The following is a 25,315-nucleotide window of genomic DNA, read 5'->3' on the forward strand; positions in this document are numbered from 1 at the left end:
TAAATAAATGCTTCTTAAATAAAAATAGTTCTAATATATCTTTGTTCCAAATGAAGTTACTGGCAGTAGATGAGTAGGGGGAAGTTGATTTTTAGCAGAAAGCATGAATGCTGGAAATTCTTCCTAATATGCCTGTGCCAGCTATACTGTGACAATGTTGCTGTCGATTCCCTTCCTGTGAGAGCAGCTGTTCAGGGAATTAAACTCTTTGCTTGATGCGGAGGGTCCTGAAAAATTCAGTGTGCAGCTACAGTGGTGGCTGTGGCCATTTTTAGTGTGGCCGTTGATAGGAGCTAACTCTGTGATCCAGCACAGTAGCATATTGTTCTTTAGCCTAACTGGGCCAGGACAGAATTATCATTCTGTATTTCGTGTGCTCTGTGAGAGATTCCGGAGAGCACTTCAGAATTTGACATTGTGTTTGATAATTTATAGAGCACAGTTTATATTTAACTGTAGACATACTAATCCAGGGGAAAAGAGTAGTGTATTTTTAGAATCCTTTTTTTATTGTCTGTGCTTGTCATCACCCAACTACTGAAAGAAGTGCTCGCAAATGTAAATGCTCAGATAGAAATTGAGTTTAATTTCCATCGTTAGTCTTTGCTAAGTGCAAAAGTGAATATTACTTGTGTGATGTTCTCTGAGGTGATCAAGGAGCTTTGCAGCCGTGCGTAGCTGATGCGGCTGGTGGAGGAGCCACGTTCTCCTCCAGCATTTCAGCACCAGCCTGGACCAGGACACTGGGGCTGAGTGCCTCCATGGCCAGGGTGCTTGGGTGATATAGTGGTTTTAATAGTGACGGTGTGACTTCTGTCACCAGCCTGTTTGAGGTGAAATGGATGGAAGTGGATCCAGCTCCAGGTTTAAAGCGCCTGCCTGTGGCCGCTGTGTGCTTTAAGGAAAGCACAGCCAATAGAGGACAGTAACTTGGTTGCTTTGGCTTTTTTAATACTCAAGCATTAGTTCTTATGTGTTTCAGCTCTTAGGACATTTCCCCCTGCTGGTCTCTAATAGTGGATGTTGTATTTCCAGTTACTTTTTGACATCTAAGGGAAATGTCATTTGTGGGGCTTGGAGTCAGGACAGCTGGGGTGGTCTGTGTTCCCCCTGTCCCCAAGCACCTGAACAGGGACTGAGCTTGGCAGGGCTCCCATTGGGTGCTTGAGCAGAATTGTTTGAACCAGGGGATTGTTATCCATAAGGTGTGGTCAGCTTTTGAAGAGGAGTTTCGGTACATTTTTAATTTCTTGCTGTTCAGGGTATGTTTGTTCATTTACATTTATTAAGGAAGGTGTTTGGTTTGGCCCGTGGCACGCTTCTCTTCTGTAGTACAGAGATTAATAGTTTGTCTAGTATAGAACATAAGCATCTGTTAGCCTGACCTGTGACAGATGTCCTTGATATTTTGTCCTTTATTGATGAAGAATATATTCCTATCCTCTAATAAGTCTGAGTTTAGCATAGATGCTTTCATGCATGAGATTGTTTGAATTTAAGCATTACTGAGATATTTATCCCATGCAGTACTTTAAAATTTATACTCATTTATGCCATTTTGTGGGTAGTTTTGTGAGACCATCTGAGTAAACAGCTACCTTTGTTGTCTCAAAGGTGATTTCTGATTATTTTGCTCCCAGAAGCTTCTCAAACTTAAAATTTCTATTATCCACTCACTTTCTTGAAGATGATGGCATATTATTTTCAGTAATTCATTGTAACTTTCTCTACCATGGGTATGCTACAGAAGTTAGAATGCTTATGTTTTATGAGAAGGTTATTTCCATAAGCAATGCTAGTGTGATACAGAGCTGTAGACTAGCAGGTGAATTGTGGTAAAGATGTCAATTTATTTGTTATTTTTCATCTGGTTGGTTTTAAGAGAAATACTGATAGCTTGCAGCAGGCAAACATTTCTTATGATGGAGATAGGACTTAGCTGAACATCATAGTTTCTATTTTGGGGTCTGTCTCGCTTAGACCTGTAAGCTGCAGTATCCATAGAGATGCTGTTGCCAGCAGTTGAGATGTACACATGTTGATTAGTGTTTCCTAATTGCATTTAGCAGTGTGTCTTCATTAACATCCTGTTGAGGACAGAGCCTTAAAACATCTTGGTTGGGTTGTGTGTTTCACTAAGCCATCCATTCCTGCCTAATAGAAGCCTGGCTTTGCATGAAAAATACATGGGCAACATTTTCAGAAGAGTTTATGGCTTAGGAGCTGAAATCCTATTGCAGTGAACTTTAATGAATATTAAATTGCTTAAGGGCTTCTGGAAATTGTAGCTTTTTGTTTCTAGAACTTCAGTAGAAATAACAGCAGTGGGGGGTTGGATGTTCCTAGGCTTCACGGAGAGCCTGAACTGTCCTTGCTTTGCTTTGCCTTCTGGTAAGTAGATGCTTTTAGGTTTCAGTATGGCTCATAACACAGGTTTCACTGACTAAACTCTGGGGTTGCAAATGATTCTAGATTATTTTCTTAAAGGGAAAAAAGCATAAAGTGGAATTGTGACAGGTCTACAGCAGCTGAAGACTTGCAGCTGTCTGCTTCTTTCATGAACATGTACGTCCCCGTGGGAATCTGTGCGTCAGTACACAGTGCCACATACATATTCCCAAGTCAGTAATAGAATTCAGTTACAGATTAGCAATATATAACTCAGTAATAGAGTCAGTAAACCAAACAAGTAAGTAGTGATTAGGAAACAAAACTGAGCTAAAAATAAAATTCAGAAAGTAACCAGAAATATAAAAAGACTCTCAATTTCCTTTGCTTTCATTTCAGTGTATTTTTAGGCTGCATGTCCTTTAGACTGAGAATCTGTCTTAAGTGTTGATCTCTTCCATGTTCTTACTGTCTAATATGTAGGCTTTTGAGAGACCCTCTTCAGTATTTCAGTTTTCCTCATGTCCTTAATGTTTTTGGTGATATATCTGTTTTTTTATCACCCTGTTAACACTGATTTCAAACATGGTTTCTGTTAGTCACAGTCTCTTTTTCAAGAGGGACAGTGCAGTCACTGGGAGACCTCTTGCCTTCATGGTATCTAATATCTGCAGCCCATGGAGAAAGAAGATGGTTTCATCAAATTTTGGCTTGGAGTGTCAATCAAAGAGCTCTTTTTGCTGAGACTTGATTTTTTTTCTTTTATTCCTTTAGCCTTCATATGCATCTTGAGAGAGCAAGTAGTAGCCTCAGTGAAAAGACAGGAGGGAATAAGAAGGAGTTTGCAATGATGAAATTACTAAAATAAAGCCCTTGTAAAATTTTAGGCACAGGGTTGCCTGCTATGAATTTGGCAGAAGTAGAAGTGCGATTGAAGAAGAAATAGATGTTCCTTCAGAAGTGAAAGCCTGACCGTGTTGTCTTTATTTCAGTCCAAAAATAGCGCAGCCCTCTGAGCAGAGGCGGCGGGTGACCCCGGAGACGCGGGTGGGCAGGAGCCACTGGTGGCCTGTCCCAGGACAGAAGTAGGACACAGCCCTGCCACCAGCCTCTGTTGCGGTCTGTGGGATCCGAGTGGTTGTAGGGGTTTTTAACCAGAGCTGGTTGGGTCCCTCATCTAATAGGACACATCCATTTTCCTCTCCTGGTGTTATCGGTGATGCCTTTCTCCAAAGCTGTGTTCCAGAGTCGTGTTTGAATGCTGCCAAGTCAAGGTTATGTTTTCCTGCCTCTTCCTGTCTGAATTGCATTTAATGGTAGAAATTATCATACACGCTGGTGAAACCATTCTAAATAAACTAGGGGATAACTGGCTGGCATTCCAAAAGTCAGTTTGTCTTAATGAAAAGGATGACCCTGATCCAGAGACAGAAGGAAACTTCTGCGCCCATCACTGATTACACCACTTTCTTCCTTACCATCTCCCAAGTGCTGTTGCTGTGGGCTTCAAAAAGATACTGGGAGAACACTGAAGAATAGAGCCAAGCACCTCTGATGTTTCCAACAGGCATAGTTGCCGATAATCTTTGCAAGAGGCAAAGAAAAAGCTGGAAATAGTAGAAGATAAAGCTCAGTAGAAGTTCATAAAGCATCTCACATTTTGTGAGCTGAGCTAATACACAACACAGAATTATAACTATATTCTGCTTCTGGACAAACATTGTTGTCCTTAGAAATGTGCCATTTCTGCTTCCCAGAAACTGCTGTGCATGGAGTGCTTGTCTGCGCACCTGCTCCCCAGTCCTGTGTTTCCTCTGAGCTTTGCAGAGTGCTGAGCTCTGTGAATGATAATTGTAGTTCTCCTCCTCCAATTTCTTACCCCCAGAGTACCTGCAGGAAGAGTAAGAGATTATGCAAAGGATGTGATACGGTGCCTTTGTTCCTATCTTCAGTGTAGTTATTGGATGTGTAGTTCCAAGAAAGTTTTCCCCTACTGCTCAACTAGTAGCTATTGATGTTGAAATAGTTGCAACTTGTTTTGGTGTGTACTTTTTGCTCCCTACTCATTCCCTTTTGTTCTTAAAATCAAATACAAAACTGTAGAGCCCATGTGCTTTATGGGAACAGAAGACATCTGAAACTCTCAAAAAACCTGTAGTTTAGTGCGTCATTATTATTGAATAGGTTGTTAGGAGTTGTACCTTATCAGTGGGCCAGGTTTGAGGGTAGGGTGCTGCATTACAGGGCTGCCACAGCTTCCTGTGTAACTTCAGCAGTTTGTTTAGATACTTTCATCTGGTTTGACTTTTATTTCACTTTTGTGAAATCTGGAATAAAAAGTAACAGGTTTTGCCTGCTTTTTGTCACTGTGTTGGTAGAGCAGCAGTCCCTGCCTTACTGCCCATTTGTGCAGCACAACTTGGTGCTGCCGTGGGTTATGTCCTTCAGGCACTGCAGTGATAACAAGTAATATTGCCAGTAAACTTTGCTTTCATTTCACTGCAGACTGGCGACAGAATATTTTGGTTTAGCATATTCATGAAAAAGCTTATTATGGACTGGTTCAGGATAAATTTAGCTATTAAAGAAAATAATTTTCTCCTTTATTTGAACTGAGGCTTGCATCTTAAAGTGAATGCATTTGTTGTCTCCATTTGGATCATTTTTGTGCTCTGCACAATTATTGTGGCACCATAAATGTGAATTTGCTGAAAATGTTTGAACGCCATTTCGACCTGAGTGCAGCTCACTCTGAAAGCAAGTTAAGACGGCTGTATCCGTGCCATGAGAGCCAGAGATTGCCAGTTTTCTGAGCTGAGACTTTCAGCTGTTTCTATATTTAAAATATTAAATGTGACTTTTACTCCAAGGAGGGTAAAGATGTAGCATGTAGAAGTGTGTGTGAGTGGGGAACATGTCAAAATATGGAGGGTTAGATAATGATTTGTTTCTGGGGTATTGGGTTTGCCTCCAGGCAGATAGACTAAAAAGCTTCATTTTCCCCCTTTATTTCATGTTCATGATGTATTTATTAGGTAAATAATAGCAAAGTCTAGTTGTGCAGTACGTAAGCTTTAATAAAAATGTAATTGACAGTGAAATTTGACAGTTGTTACAGTTAAGAGAATCTGTACTGGAGCTGCACACAGAGCATCATTTGCTGGTCCTGAGGTCGCTTTAGAAGAAGCCCACGTGTGGTCCAGGTGCACCTGCTTCTTGCTCTGGCTGCAGTTGTGGTTTTGAACCAAGGAAGGCTTAAAATCACTTTATGTTCCTTTCCTTTAACACTCTGATGGGAAGGTGGCATGATGTGTCCTGAACATTCTGTGATCCAGTGCCTCATTCTGCAAAAAAATGTGCTAAATCCTCATGGAGCAAGTAGCAGTTTGGTGCATTTTAAACTGGGCTGGGGTTCCTGGGCTGGAGCAGGGCTGAGGGGCCTGGATGTGTTTGTGTGTTGTGCTCCATGCCCATGGATCAACCTCCTGGCTTTGGCATGGCTATTCATGGCTCAGCAGATGGCGAGGCTGTGCATGGGCTGGTCGGGCAGCCCCTGTAAATGGGGATTTTCTCACCTGCAGAAAAGTTCTGGGGGAACAGACTTTAACTGTGCTGACTTCCATTCAAAAGAGCAGATATGCAGGGAGTTAAAGCCTGTTCCTCATTGTATGAGGGAAACCTTTGTGAATCTACATTTATTTTCTTTGAGAGGTTTTGTTTGTTTCTTCTTTTGTCATCGTTTTTCACGAGATGGCTGTGGGACCTCTGCCATGGCACCATTTGTTTTCACTTGTAAAAGCAAACAACTTGCAATGCTAATTAAAGAGCTTTTTTAGATAAAGTAAGAGCTTTGCATTATTTATCTAAACTCTTTTTTATGGGAGAATGTTCTGAGTTTGTTCATTAATGAACACTTAGAAATAATATAAAATTAGACCTCATGAATTCTTCATGAGGTGTAATTTGCCATGATCTTTTTTCTTGGCATTTAGGTGCTGTGAACAGTTCATTATTCATAGCTAACTTTTTTGACTTCTGAGTCCTCAAAATGGATATGTCTGCATGAATTTTCCGGGGTTTAGAATTTTTTTCAGATTTTGATTTTAGGAGGAGATTGCTTCTGGTGTGTTTAGAAATACTTCTCTTTAGTGCCTGTAAATAACACTTAAGATTTTTTGTGATTTTTTTTTTTTTTATACATACAAAATTAGTTTGTTTATTGTGGACTATGGTCAGTAGAGTATACATAATTCAGATAGCAGGAATGGATGTTGACTGTTTGCTGAATGCAAGCTCCTTTTGCTGTACATATGTTCAACACTCAGCCCTTCTTTTAGACTGCTGAGAAGGAATTTTGTAAATATAAAAATTGTATATTTACATTTACCAAGCCATTGGCTATTGCTTATGCATGCAATAGGGAGATAAGGCTGTCTTAGTCTGTGGGTAGTTTTCCAGATGATTCATTAACTGTGCTTTGTAATGGTAGATGGATGTCACACATTTACTGTAATAAGTGAAGATTAGTGTCAGTTACTCCAGCTTGTAATAGTTGGTAATTGTAATAGTTCTGTTTATACATACAGGTATTTTTTGCGTTATTGTTGGAGCTAATATTTTAGCAGGAATAAATTGAAATTAGTTGAATTAATTGAAAAAACAATGGAGATGTGATGGAAGTATTTCTGAAACATTAGTAATGTAGGAGTAGCTCTAATGGGTATTTGTGGCAGATACTCTGTGGGAGAGGTTTATACCAAGCCTTTTGGTAAGCAGTGTTTTGCAAAACACTGGCAAAGCTTCTGTTGTCTTCCCCAAAGCATTTATTTGTGAAATCTGTCAAACTAAAATACCTCAGATTTTGCTGATCCATTACCATAGTGAGAAAAGTAGCACATCAGGATATGGTCATTTTTTTAAAGCAGGAGTCTGATGAAATACATGCACAATTTTAAATATGTAACTTACTAAATCAGTGTTGAAATTCTACCACAGATAGTATTTGTCAGCGTTAGAATATTGGTGGCTAAATGATCAAATGTCTGTTAGCAGTAACTGCAGTTTATTCCTCAAAGATGCTATTACCCTATATATAGAGTATCATATGGCAGTATTGGGAGTTTGGCAAGTTATTGCCCCCAAAAAATAAAATGCTTCTTTATACCAGTAGCATGTGAATGTCATCACACATGACATTTGCACTGTAATATTTCAGGACCGGTAGTAACTGCCGAAATTGGGTCAGAAAAGGTCTACAAAAAGAGATGTTGCTCAGAGCACAGATATTGCTAGATTTACTTGCTTATGGAGGTTTAAGAGTACCTTCAGGGATAACTGTATTTTGTTTTTAAAAAAATTAACATAGGTGTTAAGTCACTCTTGAATTTTCAACATTTGTTTTGCCTGTATCCAGATGTAAGCGCTTGATGAGTTAGGCAGACTTAGAGCTTTCTTTGGATTTTGGTAGAATTTAATTGCAGCCCAATACTTTTCTGTATTTAAGAAAATTTATTACCAGTAATTAAAACACAGAAAGTTAACTGTGTGCCCTAGAAACTGGAGTATTGATTTTAAAAATACTCACATTGTGATACAGGTATTGAATTAAAAATTTAAATCTTAGTGTTGTGCATAGAGGAAAAAAAAACATACAGCAACTGTCATGTTGAAATATTTGAATAAATAATATTCCTCTTACGTAATGTGCTGACTGATGTGGAATCAACACCTACTTAATATTAAAGCCAGTGCTTGACAATAAACATCCCAGGGCATGCACACTGAACTCTGCCCGGGGTTTGAGCTTCGGGCGTGTTGGGGACAGGACCAAATGTCTGGGAAGGAGAGCCAGGGCTTCCCTTTTGGTTACCATTAATAACGTGAGTTTTTACTCATGGCAGGAGTCGGTATGCACACCTAAAGTGTTATTCCTTTGTGCCTGTGAGAGCTTCGAATGCAAGCTCTGCTACAGAACTGCTTTGCACAGAAATCACTCTGTAAATGGAGACTTAAAATCATGCGGTTAAAAAAAAAAAAAAATCTGAAGTCCTTTATCAGAAATGCTTTTTATAATTCTTCAACATTTCTCTCTCTCCATTATCTTTTTTTTAATATGTATATAGCAAATGGATTTTCAGTAACCTGTGACTTGGCAATAATTTGAAGGGCAAGTAAGTGCCTTGGTTTTCTGTTCTACTATTAAAAAATCAGGAAAACCTAATTGGAGTTGAGAATAACTAGGAAGAAAACCTGGCACCTGGTGCAAAATTGGTTTATGCCAAGACACTTTGAAGTATATGAGGAAATGTACTTGTTCAGGAACAGATTTTTACCAAGCAGCTTAGTCTTAATGTTCTGAATGTGTTAAATGTCTTGGGTTGAATTCTGTTCCTTTGCTTGGTGGGGAAAGCATGAATGCTGAAAATTTAACTAAAAACCTTTTGCAAAATGCCTAAGTAGGACACCAACCAGTTAGGAATTTTGTTTTCTTTCACAGATTTTAAAAAGATCCAGGGTTATTGTCTACCGCGGGGAACTATAGATAGCTTTTGAGTCTGTTGCTAATAATAGATGATGTACCTTCCTCGGTGAGTGGTGCTGAAGTCCTGCTTCTGCTGAAACTGAAACCAGAGGTGTGCTGTCCCTGCTGGCTCCAGGGGGGCAGGATCAGTCCCTAAAACCGCAGCTGATCTTGTGGGGTTTTGCATTGGGAAGAATATGGTCTGGTGATGTAAAGGCGGGCGGGAAGCTGCTGTTAACCATGTCAGCTGCTTCACTCACCCTCTCACTGTGCCTTGGCGTCGGAAGTGGGATTTTCTCCCCCAAATTTCAGCCGGGTGGCTGCGGGTGCAGCCCGTAGGAGCGGGCTGTGCTGAGCGGGAGCGCGGCCGCCTTGGGGTGCGAGCCCCGGCCCCGCCGCGGCTGCTGGCGGAGCTCGGAGCGCGGGGTCGCGGAGGTGCGGAGATCAAAGGATGATCTTCCAGCTGGAATCCCGAGCTAAACAGATTTAGCAGCATCTGAAGCGTTTAAGTAGTACGTGTGAGTAAATACATGGGTGGAATTAGCTTGGAGAAGGGAAGGAAGTATGGCCGATGCCGGGTAGAAGGGGGAATCTTGAAGGAAGAGCGTGTGGGGCTGGCACAGCTTGGCCAAGGATGCCAGCAGTACTTGGTGCCACGTGGCTGGTAAAATTGGCAGGGGGATTCTGGTTTGGATGTGCCCATGTCTTTCAAGAAGTGACTATTTTTGTGCAGTTTATTTTCAAAATGATTCTGCTGTGTGGTTTTAAGGCATCTCTGTTAAGCACAATGTGGCAAGGCTTCTTTTTTATTTAAAAGCTGTTAAACCAAGTAGCTATTCCTGGGCTTGATAATAAAAATAATGGTAATTCAAAACTTATTTCCATTGATAAAAAAGAGGGTTATTTCTTAAATGAGGCATTAAACTAACACTGAAGCATTTCAATTAAAAAAAAAAGACATGGCCAGTATATAACCTATTTAGACTCTGAGCCACCCTCATGTAGTTAATTTTAGAATCAACACCCCTTTTTTGGGGTGTGTGTGTCCCCATCCTCCTGAATTACAGGCCTAATTTGTCACAATATGTACATCCCTGGATTTAAAAAAGAAAGCAAATTAAGTCTTGAGTAATTATAATAATTACAGGATCGGCAGAATATCGGGTTCAGAGTGTGTGGTGCCTTAGCCCTCCGTTCTCCCGTGCTTGTCACTGTCCCTGGGTAGTGGAATCTCCTGCCTGGGGCAGCAGTTTGCATCACTGACTCTCTGGTGGAGAGAAGCTGAGCCCATCTGAGGGATGATCTTCGATTCCAGTGAAGCTGCACATCACAAACCTCGCAGCAGGCAGCAAGAGCCACCATTTGTATTGCTTTAATTTATCCAGAATTGAGGCTAAGCTGTCCCTTCCTTTGGCAGCACTGGCGACAGTGAAGATGGGCTAGAACCCACAGTAGAGGCAAATTATATAGAAAAAGCTCAAAGTACCCAGGTTTTTCTGCTTCCTTTGTCTGCCTGTGCAGTTTTGGGATGAAAACTTGTGTTCTGCAGATAAACATGCAGGCAGCTTTGCTCACGTGATGGGTGACACTGGTGACAATGGGGCTACTGTCCTGCAACACACTTTGTTAAGCTGGATTCTTATTTGTCATTTTTTGGAAAGGTCTGTTTAAGTCTCTTCGGTGAAAATTGGAGATTTGTGTTTCAGGATAGATGTGCTTGTTATAATTGCAGCCTTCACCTGTGCCTGATAAGCCTTTCTTTGATTAAACCTTTTTGATTATAGTAAATATCTGAAGACCTTTGTATCTGTGAAGATTGCGAATCCAGGGCTCTATTATTTAAAGAGATGTCAGTTCGTTAGTGGAAAATATAGGTGCAGAATATAGGTCATCACTGGAACCAGTCAATGGTATGTCTTGGGACACCAAGTTTATTAATTGAAGGCAAGCTGAGTGACGACATGGTGCAGATTGACTGTGCCTGGTTAATGTTGTTGTCATTGCACTCTGTGATACAGTTATTAAATAGGTAAAATATTTTACCTTTTCATATAGAGCCATACACTTACTTCATCTGATTTAATGGAACTATAATTTTAATTATGATTATTACCTTAAATTATAATTAAATTTATGTGGTTTAAATTTACATTTGTGAAAATGGCTGCGTGATGAAAGCAGAAATCAGCTTCGCATTAACAAAAAAAGGTTTTTTTTAACTGCATCTTAGTATATGCTCACAGCCAAAGACTAGCATGACCTACTTTGCAACAATAACAGAGGAATCAAGCCGGGTTTTTTTGTTGAAGTATCTAAATTGGCCATGAATGCTACCTACTCATTCGTTTGTGAGTATCTTTAAAAATAGCTATTGTATCTATGAAACTTAAGGGTGGTTTTTTTTCCCCTTTCTCTTATTTTGCTGTAGATAATTAGCACCATGGAGCCTCAGGTGTCGAATGGCCCTACTTCCAATACAACCAATGGACCCTCCAGCAACAGTAGAAACTGCCCTTCCCCCATGCAGACAGGGGCTGCTACAGATGACAGCAAAACCAACCTCATAGTCAACTATTTACCCCAGAACATGACCCAGGAGGAGTTCAGGAGTCTCTTCGGGAGCATTGGTGAAATTGAATCCTGCAAGCTCGTGAGAGACAAAATCACAGGTAAGCGCTTGGTGTTGTGGGGTTTGCCTGGTAAGGGTCAGCAGAACCTTGGTGCTGCTGTATTGCAAGTGCTAACACAGGCAATGCAGCAGATGCAGTGCTTAACTTCAGGGGCAAGCCTTTTGTTTTCAGGGCTGCACACTGGATCTAGAGCAGCTGAGAAGCCCCTTGTCTCTCAGCCTCTACAGGTCGGGGGGAGAAGTCTGAACATTGCCATGCTGCATGTGTGTAACACACTGTGCAGCTTCCTGCAGGAGAGCTTAGACAGTGGCCTTGCTTTCCTCTTCATTCTCATTTTTATTTAACATGGACTGGTCTGAATGGCTTGTGCCAAATGATGGTTCCTAATTCTGACTCTGCCATATGAGCTTCCTCTCATTAATTTCAGCCTGTTTAAGACCACTCTAAAGTGAGGTGGTTCAGCATGTCCATCACAGCTTATTGACCATGGTGTTCTGGAGCAGCACTGGGCTATACTTAAGACACACTGCTCTGGATTTCATTCAGACAGCTCTAGATAATAGTTAATTAACTCTGGTCCCCAAAAACATTTTAGTTTGCAGGGATCCTTTTAAATATGAAGTAGCACCCGTTGGTAGGTGCCTTCAGAACAGCAGCCTCCCATGGCAGATGCTGCCTCAACAAGGAGAGGTCTGCACTGTCACCAGAGGAGGTGTGGATGGGTGCAGATGCACCTGCCCTGATCCACATCCTTGCTGCTGCAGCCAGGAATCCACTGGTGCACAAGATGGGATGAACAATCAGCTTTTATAGGTTAGTTTTCTAGGTTGTGTGTCTACTCACACAGTAGGTGGGAGCAGCTGAAATTTCACTGCTGTTCAGTGCATCACCAGTGCTGTTATGTTTAGCACAGAGAGCAGCAGCCTTGGGAGGGAAAGGGTTCCAAAAAAGGAGTCAGCTCCCCTCAGAGGCTCTTCTGGCAACTTGGGGGTGTGCTCTGTGGGAAGAGGCACCATGGGAAGATGAGGAATTAAAATGCAAATCTTCATACCTGCTTCTATAACATCCTGGCAGCCATTGCACTGGCAGCATTAGCATGATCTGCTTAGTGCTTTTCAACATGCAATGTTCCTTTTTTGTTTACTTCCCGACACACAGCACTGCTCTGGTTGAACACAAGGCACATAACAAATGGCAGTAGCTGCAGGGCAGCTTGAGTCCTCACAAGTGTAGTCCAGCAGAGCTTTCTTTAGCACGTTGACCATGATGTATCTATTGCAGTAAATCTTCTGATTTGGCCACAGCTCTGGGTGTTCTGACAAGAAGATTGAAAAATGGAATTGACTTTTATTTTCTTTGGGGGTTTTTTCTACAGGCCTTTGTTTTTCTTCTAGGCTGAAAATAATCTGAAAAATTTAACTGCAGGTTAGTTCAGTTATTTCAGGCAGAAGTGAAACCTTCATCTACAGGAGTCTAGGGTGCCTAGCTTGAATTTTCATCTCGTGTTTCACGAGCTTTTACTACTTACTCTATCCCTCAAATTCATGATGATGTTCTTACAATATATTTTCAAGACTTAGGATATTCAGTGTTGTTTTCATAGGATAGGGAATGTCTTTGGACAGAGAGCCATTACTTCATCAGCAAGGAACAGTATTCTTTTTGTTTCATTCCATCTCCAGGCTTTTGTCTTTCTGTTTGAAGATATAAGAAATTTGCTAGATGATCTTCTGACACATTCTTGGGTAGTTTTTTTTGCCTATGCTTTTTCTTTCTGTACAAGGTGCATAAATCTTTGATCACTAAAATACTTTAAAGGAACCATTCTTTAAAAAAAACTTGTGTAGATGCCTTGAGGACATCACCCCTACGTGTTGTTTTAAGAGGTGATACAAGTACAAAAGAGCCATATTTGCAAAAAAAAAAATTGTGTTCCAAATTATCTGTGCTGTTTTTGAAAACAGAATTTCATCTGCCAAGGTTTTCAGGCCTGTTATCAAGGCATTGTGCAACATTAGTGAATTTCAGGATGCATATTCATTCCTCACATGGAATTCAGAGTTAGTAAATCAAATTCAGTCCTCTGCCAGAAGCAGTTCATGTTTTTAAGGTTCTTAGAACATGGAGAGTAACAAAATGGAAATGCACTGAGGTCATAGCCAGCACATCTTTCTGGATCATCATGTAAGCATGCTCTTCATTAGGCCCCTGGACTGGTTTTTTGGGAGGGGAGGGATGGAGGTATGCCAGTAGGCTGCAGGAGGAATGACTGGCTTTTCAGGGGTTCTTTGCTTTTTCCTTATTAACAATCAATAGAGGTATTTTTTCGGGCAGTGAAAGCTATATTGCAAAAAAACCCCAGTGAACTCTTAAGCTATTGCTTTAGCAGTGAAGATGTGAAACAGTTTAGATTTTGCCTGCTTTTTAGACTTGTCATTGTTTCTGTTGAAAATTTTGTGGCTTTAATAAATCTAAGCTAAGCATGCTCTATTTTGTTATGCCTTTAAAAAATGTGCTGTTCTTTCTGTTAAAAGTCTGGTTTGTCTTCATATATTGTAAGTTTGCTTCCTTCTTGCTGGGCTGAATTATCAGGCAAATCAAAAAAAAGTCAGAATAAAAAGCTGTAGGGAGAGCTTGCTTCAAGAAAAATAGAAAAGGTCATAAACCAAATCATGATTAAATAGTTCTCCTGGCAAAACCATAGTAGAAAATCTCAAATGTATTTCTGAAGCTAGGTAGCATTGAATTGGCTCATGTAAAAGATTCTATTTCCCTTGTCAAGGAGCTGCAAAGTTGGGGTTTTTTTTAGGATAATGTTGAGTCTTCTGAAATGTTTTTTTCAAGGAGTTAAAAGGTATAGAAAGTCTTTTTAAACATACTGGATCTCTCCAATAAAATTCATAACCTGAACTCTTATTCATTTTAAATTTGGTTAAACAATGACAGGAGTAGACATCTGCTCCAAGTCTTTTTGCAGCCTTAGAACAGTAGTAGGAGTTTTTAATAAAATTGGTTTATGAAGTTGCCCCCTCGCTTTGGGAAGGCACATGTTAAAACAAGCATATTCCTTTACTAAAAAACTATGCTAATTTGGTAGTACACCGCTCTGAGTTGAATAGGAATGACAGCTTCTAAGACAGCCTTTAATTTGGTATTCAAAACCAAAATCGTAAACTTGGGTTTTGTTTGGTAGCTTCTCAGAACAGGCAGGATATACAGTAGCATTTTTTAAAGATGCTAATCACTTGAGAGAGGAGATGGAAGTCAGGCATACATTTTAATTATGGGGGAGGGGTTGCAATAGCAAAAATGGTTTGGGTTTTTTTTTTTCCACTGCAGAGATTTTAAGGGAATGAGACAAGGAAAAACAAGACTGAAGATAGTTGCCTTCATTTGGCAGGGGTGTTTAATAAAAGCAGAACTTGTGGTTGTAAAGTGTGCTTATTAAATTCTTCATTTACACTACCTAATTAATTCTAGCATTTTAAATTAACAGTGAAACTGGTCCCTGCTGTACCATTTCATAGCTACAGCATATTTCGTCCAACAACCCAGTTGTTCAGGTTTAATCAGCTGCGCTCAAAAAATGAGAAGGAACTTGGGTTAAAAAAACCCAGCTAAGTGGCATAAACATTTTAGAACAGCATTAGATGAGAGGAGGTGACTTCAGGGAGGAAACCTATGGCTTCAGATGGATGTGAGAGAGGCTCAGCACTAACCAGAAATGCTAAGCTAGAGAGTGTTGCAGATGCTCTTTATTTCTTATTTTGTCTGAAGAAAACCAGTGACAAATATCTTCATCGCTTGAGGGAGAGGGCTTGAATTCATGGGAATTTTCAGAGAAGAAATGCTGAACTTGTTTTGTCCTGTGTTTGCAAACAAAAGATCCAGTCAGTGTAGTGTCCGTCAGATACTGTAAGAGCTGCTGGCCCTCTGAGTTGTCCTTGTTGACATAGATGGTGTGTGGGAGAAGGGGATGTTTGTTACTAATTTTTTTAATTCATTTGGTAGCTTTTTCTTTCCTTTTTTTTTTCCTTTTTTGTTTTTTTGTAATTTACCCAGGAACTTACCTCTTTGAATCTTCAGATGATTGGTATCCAAAAATCTTTGGCTTGCAAATCTTTGGCATCTTCAAATGATCCAGGAACGCTGTAAAGCAGAATATTTATTGATACAAGATTTCTGTGCATCCCTTAAGTTATGGCAGGGTTTGCATAATTCTACTGTGTGGTACAATTTGATGTTCTTTGCATGTATAATCAGGAACTTGGTTGTTCCTCTGCCCAGAATGTAACTCTGTTGGATTTAGGTTTTTTTAATTGTTCTTTTTTTGATTTTTCAATTCCTTTAAGATTATGTACAAAGACCGAAGCCTTTCACTTTAGTTTCAGATATTTATAATATTACTGATGCAGGTTTAGATGAGAACTGCAGTTCAGAAATAATCATGACATTGTAAGTATAATTTAAATATCAATGACTGACAAGGACAGAAGGAAATACTGACTGCTTTACCTGTAGCCTTTGCTAGAAGTTGTGGATTGTCCACTCCTTTCTCCTTGGGATGTTCAAATGTAGGATCCAAGAACCAAAACCTACTAAAATGGCAGAATCAGAAATCATGCGGTGTTATGAGAGTACTGGAAGGTATTTTTCACATGAGAAGTGTGCAGTGCTCATTCCTCTGTGGAAACCAATAAATTGTTGACCTGGGAAGGCTGTTCTGCTCCTTCAATCCAGAAGTTTGTCCACACTGAGTTGGTATTATGTGCCATCTAGAAAAAAAATATTTCCAACTTTCCTGTAAAATAAGAATCCCATATTGAAATGCTGCTGCTGTAAAAAGCAAAGACCCAGATTTTATTTAACCAAATGATGGGGAACTAGTGTGTTTCTATCTAGAACATGCTGTTCAGAGCTGCAAGTTTGCAGTTTGCTGAAATTTGGAGCTTAATTAAGCAGCCTTAATTTCAGCATCTGCATTTGGAAAGCAAGGGATGGAGAAGTTCTGTATCCTCAGGAGCAGAAGCCATTAATTGCACACTGGTGATGCCCAGGGAGGCAGGAATGGTCATGTTCTCCAGGAGGGAATTTCTGGGGTCTAATGCAGTAGGAAGAGAACACTGAAGCTTTCCCTGCTAAGCAGACATCACCTAGTATTGGCCCAGTGTTGGCAGCAGCCAAGTTTTATGTATTTAATTGGAGTTTTTGAGGCATGGTAGAGTAGATAACCAGGAGGTCCCAATGGGTCCATCTGGTTTGGAGTCAAAGGAGGACTGGAATCTCATCATAATATAAAGAGATAAAGCAAGAATGGGAAAAAATAGCTAAATTTAGTTCTAGGGAACAGCCTTTGGTAAGGCAGTTTGTGACAATACCTAACTGCTGCATGGTAAAGTCTGCAGGTGAAACACTTAAGCTGGAAATTGCAGAGATATTAGTGAAATTGTGCTGCTTTGTCAAGGGGAGAAAAGATTTATTTTTATTTAAGGGAAATAGTTCACAGCTATTTATGCTTAGAAGCTGCAGGTAGAACATGTATTCACTGAAAAATTCACATACAAAGGCTGGTGATGTTTCATCTATCTTTTCTTTAATAATTTTGTAAAATGGTGCGCCAAAAGTGGCCTGTGGAAAGAGAAAAAAAAGCTCCATATACAGATTAATATCATTTACAGTGAAACCCAGCATTAAAGTGCCTGATCTAACTGGAAATCTAACCTGAGCATAAACTACTTCTGCATTTGATGTCCAGTTCACTGGTTGTGCTTTGGAAGTGCCTTCCATTTTGAGATATTCCTGGTTCCAGCGGTTTTCCCCACGTAAAATACATTAAACAGATAGGATTATAGAATGCAAGGATTATGTTAGATAAGACTTATAAACTCTTTAGAAAGTATGTAAACACTCATGCCTCCTAGCATAAGCCCACCTAATAACAGGGTTTAGGAGAAAAATACCTTGTAGAGGTAGTTTATTCCCTTGTTGACTTGGAAGGGGTTTTTGGTAATTCTCTGTAAAGCAGTGGTAACTAGTCACTGATCTGATCATTTATTTGGCTCAGATCTTGTTGGACTGAGTGTTAGCAGCAATTTCATTGCTCTGGTAGAAGAGAATTAATACAGTCCTTCAGAACAGGAGGGAAAATGATTTCATGCAGTGGTGTTCACCATAAATTGAATATATATTTCTGGCATTTGGCTTGATTGCATTTAAAGGTCATATTTAGTAGTGCCCCTCAAATTGATTGTATAGGGAATCTCTGTAAGAAGCTGTGGAGTTCTTGCATTTGACTTCCTTGAAAGCAAAAGACTTGGTATTTGCTGAAATAAGAAAAATATTTATACAGCAGAGTACTCAGCTAGGGTTCTTTTGTCTGAAAAAATAATACCAAATTAGGTGAATTGCCTTAGGTTTTTTTAGAAATGACTGTACATTGGCCCCACTGTACTTATTAGGTAAAGGAGATGTGTATGGAAGTTACTTCTTTATGTTGAATGCATAGACAAATGCAATGAGGAAAGAGTGGTCAGAGCAGTATTAGTGCAGCTGAAAGTCAAGTGCCCAGAGAAGCATAAGTCTAAGATTATGTAGTTTGGAACAGAAAAGAAAAAATTCTTTCTGCTCATCAGATGGAATACAGACTATGCTTTAGTTTTTCGTTTTATGCAGAGAATGAAATATTAAAAGATATGTGGAAAACCAGACATGTTTCAGAGTCTTTTAAATTTGAAATCTAGAATTATTTTTAAAGGACTAAATATATGGCTCTGAGTGTTATTAAAGACCTTTGATAAATTGATCTTAATTTCATAGCCTAGTTATTTTTACAGCTTATTTCCTGAAGTATATTCTGTTCTGGAGCAGAGATAAACGTAATTTCCATGTTGCATATCCTATTTTAAGGGCTGCAGATTCAAGACAATCCCCAAATATTGATTATTTTAATGAACATTTGCATTAAGTATCTGAACTTAGCACTGTGGGGGAGGAGACACAGAAATGGTAGCGAGTGTCTCAGTGCTGGATCTCTGAAATGTTTTTTTGTGTGGTTTGATGTCTGTGCTGAACACTGAGGAGAATGGTCAAATTAGCATCCATCGTTTTCTTTATCACTTCTCTGCAGTCGCCTGGTGCAGACTCTGTGCCGGCGAACAAAAGAATTTTGATTTTTTGATTATTGGAAAAAAGCAATTGAAATGAGTGTTGGGGCAAATAGGCAGAGAGCAAGCAGGCACATGGCCCTTGTGCTGCAAAAGAGCTTTCTAATTAACTTCACTGGTTTCAATCCTGAGCTGCTTCTGCAGTGTATTAAATGCCTCTAATGCATATTTAGTGTGTTCTACAGTTTTTGCTGCTTGGTTTGAGTAAATACCATCACCATCCTATCAAGCCCAGTGTGGAAGGATTACCAGGGCGATTTTCCTCAACAGCACAAGCACGCCTGCATCTCTGAGCTCACGACCTCCTGATACAAGGTTACTTGTGAGGCTTTCCAGGGTGTCTGCTGACCTCCTGCTCTGAGCCTTTTTTCCATCCCTCTGTCGCCTGCCTGCGTTGAGGAGAAGCCATCTGCCAGGGGACAGCCAGTGGCATGGCTCAGGTGCAGCCCTCTCTTGGTGGCACTCCACCCTTCACTTCCAGTGTTCTCTCTCCTTTTTGGATCATTCTGCCCTCTCCTCCAGAAGCCCAGACCCTGTCCTTCAGCACTTTGCACAGCTGCTTCTCTCTAACTTTTTTTTTCCTTTTAGCTGAAGGAGAAAGGGGAAGAAAGGAATGTGAGTGCCAGGAAAGCTCTGGGAGCCTGTCAGCCACTAGCAAGGCACTTCCAGCTGAGGCAGGGTCCTGTGGGGCAGCAGCAGACAGCACACCCAGGTACCTGTCAGGGCTCCAAGGCTGGTTTTCCCAGTGTTTCTCCATTCCCTGCTGCTCAAGGAGTTCTGCCCTCCAGCCATACCGGTGAGCTGTACTGTGGCTGTCACCTCTGCCTGCTTCCCCTGTGCTTTTGCTACACAGCTTGTCCAGGAACAGAAGTGACCTGTGTAAAACTAGTCCAAATGCTTTGGAAAGTGATCTGCCTGCTGCTTTCCATCTTCACAAGGCTTATTTTCACCACCACTGCATGAGGAGTTTCTTCTTGACTTTGAGGGTGTTCAGTAAACTCGTGACCAGGGTTGCTTGACCTGCCTGCAGTAGCTCATTCTCTGAATCAGTGAGCCAGGGAGTCCTTGTCCCTTCTGTCTTGCAGAGCTGATCCATCATCAGCTGAGTTCCCCCTAGCAAGTTTTGTTTTCTCTTCTGTCAAAAGAGTTTTGCCAAGGTGATCTTCACCTTGGCTTCTGGGAATGGTCAACCTGAGACCTTCAGACCGGGATTGGGATCCGCTGCTCCTAGGAGTGTCAATGTCCTCAGCATTCCTGCCTCTCCTCTGTCTTCTGCTACCTCAGTTCGTGTGCAGTCCCTAAACTGATCAAAGTCATCTTTCAGTTTCCATCCCCTCAGAATACATCGTTCAGATTTTTGCTTTTGGGGTTATTCTGTGACTTGAGGGAAGACCCATTTGCATGATCAAGCCAACCTCTTTCCTATCTGTTTGTCAAATGAGATGCAGTTTGTCAAGGGCCAAGTTCCTTTTGGGATATTTACTCCATGGAGGTCTTGCCTGGGCTTAAATCCTTTTTATCTCTTTTGCTTCCAGAAAGCTTCAGAAATTCAATCTCACTTCTTGGAAACTTTTAAACTGAGTCGCCTTTACAGTTAAAACTTAGCTTCTAATTTTGCTGTTAAACACAAGGATATATGGAGAGGGTGTTTTCTACACCCTTAACACTGCTCACCATTTCTTTTCTCCTGCATAAAACATGGTTTCTCTTGCTGCCTGAGCTGGGAGCCCAGCAGCCTTTGTGTGCAGCTCACTGGCAGTCCTGTGCTTAGAGTCAGCACAGATAACCATCTCGGGAATCTGGGCTATTGGAAGTTGCTCTGATGCACAGTCTTTGCCAACAAATCTCTGGATTGCATCAGCATTCTCTTCATGTCCTGTGCTTCATTCCTGGAATAGTCACTGATAGGGTACTGCAGCCTCTGACTTTTCAAACTGTTTGTGATACAGCCTGAGTTTTGTTTGGGCTCTTCTGGATCTCTCCACATCTATTAAGAAATGTTTTGCTCAGGTACCATGTTTCCCACTACTGTGATGCCACTATCTCGTGGTCACTCTACACTCATTCCTGCAAAATTCTTGTTCTATGGAAAGACAAGAGAGAAAGCAAGCATCATGGCCAGTTCATTTTTCTGGCTTTGCTCACTGGCATTGCTTTGGCTGACTCACTGCTGTATGTTGCTGGATTCCTGAGCAGGATCCATCACTGACTTTGCAGATGTTGCTGCTTGTCCCTGCTAGGAATTTCAGTGCAAGTTACTGACTTGCAGGTGCTGCTGGAGGCAGGATATTGGACCAGGCAGACCTCTGCTCTGACAGTTCTGCTGTTCTTATGACTCTCAGCATCTGTTTAATCAGTGGAATATATCAGCTTGAGGGGCAAAAAAACTGAACACTTATTACTTTTATTCACAAGAGCCTAAACTGCCTTTTTTTTTTCCAGTTAGATGATTTTCAAGGGGTGTTGCAAAAGCAGATGGACAAAAAGCTGCGTCATACTCACCTGCAAGCAAACAAATGGCAGCATTGCCAGTGTGATTAATTGTTGCTGTACTAGAGGGACTGCTGTTCCTGCAGTGCAAGCTCTAATCTCCCTGCTGCCCTATTCAGATAATTGTGCTCACACACATTTGGAAGCACCTTAAGTTAGGTATCAACAGGCTCCCTTCCTCTTGCTGCAGAATTCTAGGACCCAAAAAACGAGGCTGCCTCCTCCTTCCCTGGGAAGCTGTTGGCTGGATGGAGGGGGTGTATTGACTTTGCTGGCTGTGAGGATGGTAGGTAGGGCATGAGAAGATAGGACATGTAACAAGAAGTATTCTCCAGCAGTTCCTTTTTTAGACTCCTCTGTTCTCCTACTTGCTGTATCTGTGTCATTTCTATTTACCAGTGCATATCTTTGCCCAGTTCTGTTTCTTTAAACATTTTCCTGCTCTAGAAGCCACTGTGTTAACCAAAAAAAAAAAAAAACCAAAACCCAGCCCCAAACATGAACAGCTTGGGAGCTTGACTGGTAACATATTTTTCCCTTGTGCTTTCTGCTGCATTGGAGTAGCTGCTCTGGTGCCTTCATTTTGGTTGTTGGTAGTATTGAGGCACTCCTTTGCTCCAGGTAAGGTATTTTGCCAAAGTGGAAACAAAAGGAACAAGTTCATTGACCACCCACCTGCTTAATACTGTGAAAAACCTTTTATAAGAGTAGTATATCACAGAAATTGCAGTTTTTAGTGGTGGTTAGCCAACAATGGCAGAAATCTGCCATCTTGAAAAGAGCAGAATTTTTATGCTGGAGAAAATTTACTGAGGAGCATATTCATGCTAATATTCTTCTCAAAAAAATTACCGAGATTAAGTGATAGAACTAAGTAGTATGTGCACACAAAGTCATAATATTTTCTCCTTGAAATGGTTTTCATTACTTTTGTTACCTGCAGGTACCTAAAAGGAATGTTTTAAACATTTGAAACCCAACTTAAATTCCTGCTCTTGCTTTAAAATTCTGGGAGGTTCTGCCTTAAAGCTGAAACAAATTTATGGTGAGGCTCCCTGCAGTCTATATATCAATGCATAGCGAAATTTTTACAGGTAGCATGTTTTGGAATATGATGAAGTAGCTTTACCTTTCTCAGCATCTTCCCAGATGCTGTGTAAAGTCATCTACGTAAATCTAACTATTACAGATTAACCTTCTTAGCTGTCAGGTTGCAGCTTTTTTTTATGTTTCTGCTGATCAGATTAAAAATGCTGCAGTCACGAGTTGTGTTGTTAATATTAAATTTTGTATTTCAGTCTGTAATAAATTACTTTCCTCTGTGCATTGGAAAAAGTGGTTAGTAGAGCTCAGAGTTTAATTAGTAGGCTGTTGATGAGACAGAACAGGTATTGAGAGTCATTGTTCTGAATTACTGTGAAATTTGTTAGTATTGTTATGGCTTTTGTTTTTTGCTGTTTGACAGAGGCTGAGGTACAAAACCTTAAATGTCGCTGAATTAAATCATTTAATGATAAAATTACCAGGGCCTTTTGAGTTTGCAGTCAAACAGGTTTCAGATATTGATGTTGCAGTATAATATTATGTCCTGGTTAATATGCTTGTTTTGCAAAACATGCTCTTGTTTTTTTCCAGTTCTATGTTCCTCTGCCATTTCCTTTAGACTGGAAGCATTACTGCCACCATTTCTACATGAAATTATTCCAAGTTTGCTGATGCACTGGCTTTTCCGGATCTTGGCTGTGTATTTCCCATGTTCTCTGCTTGCTTCCTTCTTATTGATAAGAGCATATTTTTGGCCTTTTTATTAAAATCTCTAGCCTATGAACCAAGATTTTTGTTGAGGCAGGACTCTTTCCTCTCTGCAGTTCTCTGACACTTCATGAAAGTGGAACCTTGGGCTGTGTGCAGGCTCTGTCCTGGTTCTGTCCTTTTGCTTTTTTCTACCACTCACTGCCATCGCTTTCTAGTGGAACTTCTCATAAACTTTGGCTGTCTGGCATTGCCCTTTTTCATACAAGTCTGATACATTTGGCACTAAAATGTAAAAGTTTGGTACATTTGCACCAAAACTCTCTATGTGGTATGGTATGGGTTCACTGTACTCTGAACTTACTGTGCCTTTGGTTGAAGCCTAATTATTGAGCAGTGAATAATAATCCCTCTTTCTTTTGGTTTGCCTTCAGCTTCTGCTCCATTGTTCAGTATTAAATTTTTAGTTGCATTCTACTTTCATCTAAATCTCAGAAGTGCCAGCATTTGGGATGATATGCAGGAGGGAAGATACATGTGCTGTAATGAAGCGTGTGCCTCTTCTGTGACCTGCTGGCTCGTGCTCTTGGAGTGCCTTTTCTCTTTGGTTCCAGACAATGATTCTTTCTACCCTTCTGTAATTTCATCTTTTTTTGAGTAACAATATTAAAAGCAGCACTTCTAATATTTCATCTTCAGTCATAGTCTTTACACATTTGAAATATCTGTAGGCTTTTGTATCTCACTTTGGTCAGATTTCATCAAAGGATACCATATTTTAGTGTTTTACCACTGAACACTTCTAAGGTTGTATCTTAAGTCACTCTTGAGCATTAGGTCTTATTTTTAAAATGTCGTGACTGCAGAAATTTGCCTTCAGTTCATTGCCTTCCTTTTCTCTGGTACATCCATTCCTTGTTGGAGTTGTGGGGTCTTTACCATTCTTTCTGTACTGCTTGTCCAGTGATGCTGCGTCCTTTCTCCCCAGCATGACATCCCCTCTTTGGGATGAGGACTGCTTCCCACAGCATCGTGCATGCTTAATATAATGCAGTGACTTCTTTAATTCCTTTTGCAGATTTTTTTTTTCCACACTGCTGATAACCATTTTTATGTGCTGCTACATCTTTCAGGGCTTTTTTTCCTGGTTCTATTTGTTTTCACTCACTGAATCTTGTTTTCACTTAGCCTGTTTGTTTCTAATGTCTGCATTCTTGTGTTTAAGTCGTCTCTTCAGCATTGAATTTACTGTTTAGGATAGACAAGTCATGGCTGTTTCTTGTCCATTCATGCCTGTCCCCAGAACACTGGATTTTTATAGTACAGTCCCTGTTCTGTTCTGGGACAAAGCAGGGAGGAGTGCAGCCCTGCTCTTCTCGGAACAGCTGCTAATTCAGAGGCTGTGTGCTCCTTGAAGGAAGGGGGAGGAGAAGATGAAAAGAAGGGGAAGCAAGAGATGTCAACTGAGGGGAGCAAAATCCAAATATTTGTTCAGAAATGAAGCTCACTTGTCTTGTGTATGTCAGGAGCAGTAGCTTTTCAAAACCTATTTAATCAGTTGCTTGCAGTAGTACGAACACACCCATGTTGAAAATCCAGTTTTGCATTTAAAGAAACTTGATAAAGGCAAGCAAACAAAAAAGAAAAAGGAGGATAATATATTCTACAGAACATGAAATGTGTGTGTTGTTTACAAGATATCTCTAGCCAGCACAACTCTCAATGGACCAATGATAAGGTTCCAATCTTAGTGGGGGGGAGCTGCAGTTTTAGTGGCTGTGTTACTCTGTCCAAGTTCACCCTGGAAATTGTGATGCCTTTCAGTTTTTCTTCTCCAAAACAGGAATAAAAGTCCTTTCCTCAGTGGTGTTTGTGGAGAAAGGTGTGTTTCAGAGGTGAAATGCTTCCATGCTATGGTGATGGGAACCACAGAGGACTCCAGCCAAGTCAGCAGCATCTGTCTCAAAGTGCCACTTGAACTTTGCAGGCAGATTAGTCCATGTCCTCAAGCACAGCAGTGGCACAGCTGACTTGGTTGGACTCTCTAGTCTGCAGGTGAGAGCAAAGCCTTGTTTCAGGTGAGATGCAGAACATCTGAAATGATAGAAGCCTTTAGGAGTCTGAAAGGCACAATTTTCAAGAGCAGCTGTGTCTCGCCTTGCTGATGTGGTCAAGTGTAAAATGGAGTAGATGCATGGTTTTGGAAGCCCTCTTGAAGTTTCTGTGGGGGTATGATTTTTGGCAGGATCTGGTCATGCTGGGCAGCAGCAGGCTGTCAGAGGGTGTTCCATCTTGTTCTGTGTTGGGAGTTGGATATATGGGGCCATTCTATAGTGAAAATAATTACTGTGTCTATTTTTGAAAAATGGCAG

At 40.6% G+C, this 25,315-nt stretch overlaps 1 protein-coding gene across 9 annotated transcripts in view; it reads left to right on the forward strand.

The window, feature by feature from the left end:
- Positions 1-25,315, forward strand: part of ELAVL4 (ELAV like RNA binding protein 4) — an 80,169-nt gene that overhangs the window by 27,133 nt on the left and 27,721 nt on the right. For all 9 annotated transcript variants that reach the window (XM_064720528.1, XM_064720524.1, XM_064720523.1 and 6 more), the window contains exon 2: positions 11,337-11,577. In XM_064720528.1, the coding sequence (XP_064576598.1) occupies positions 11,337-11,577 (241 nt within the window). The remainder of the gene's footprint in view (positions 1-11,336; positions 11,578-25,315) is intronic.

This window comes from Zonotrichia leucophrys, chromosome 8, assembly GCF_028769735.1.
Source record: "Zonotrichia leucophrys gambelii isolate GWCS_2022_RI chromosome 8, RI_Zleu_2.0, whole genome shotgun sequence".
Classification (NCBI taxonomy): Eukaryota; Metazoa; Chordata; class Aves; order Passeriformes; family Passerellidae; genus Zonotrichia; species Zonotrichia leucophrys.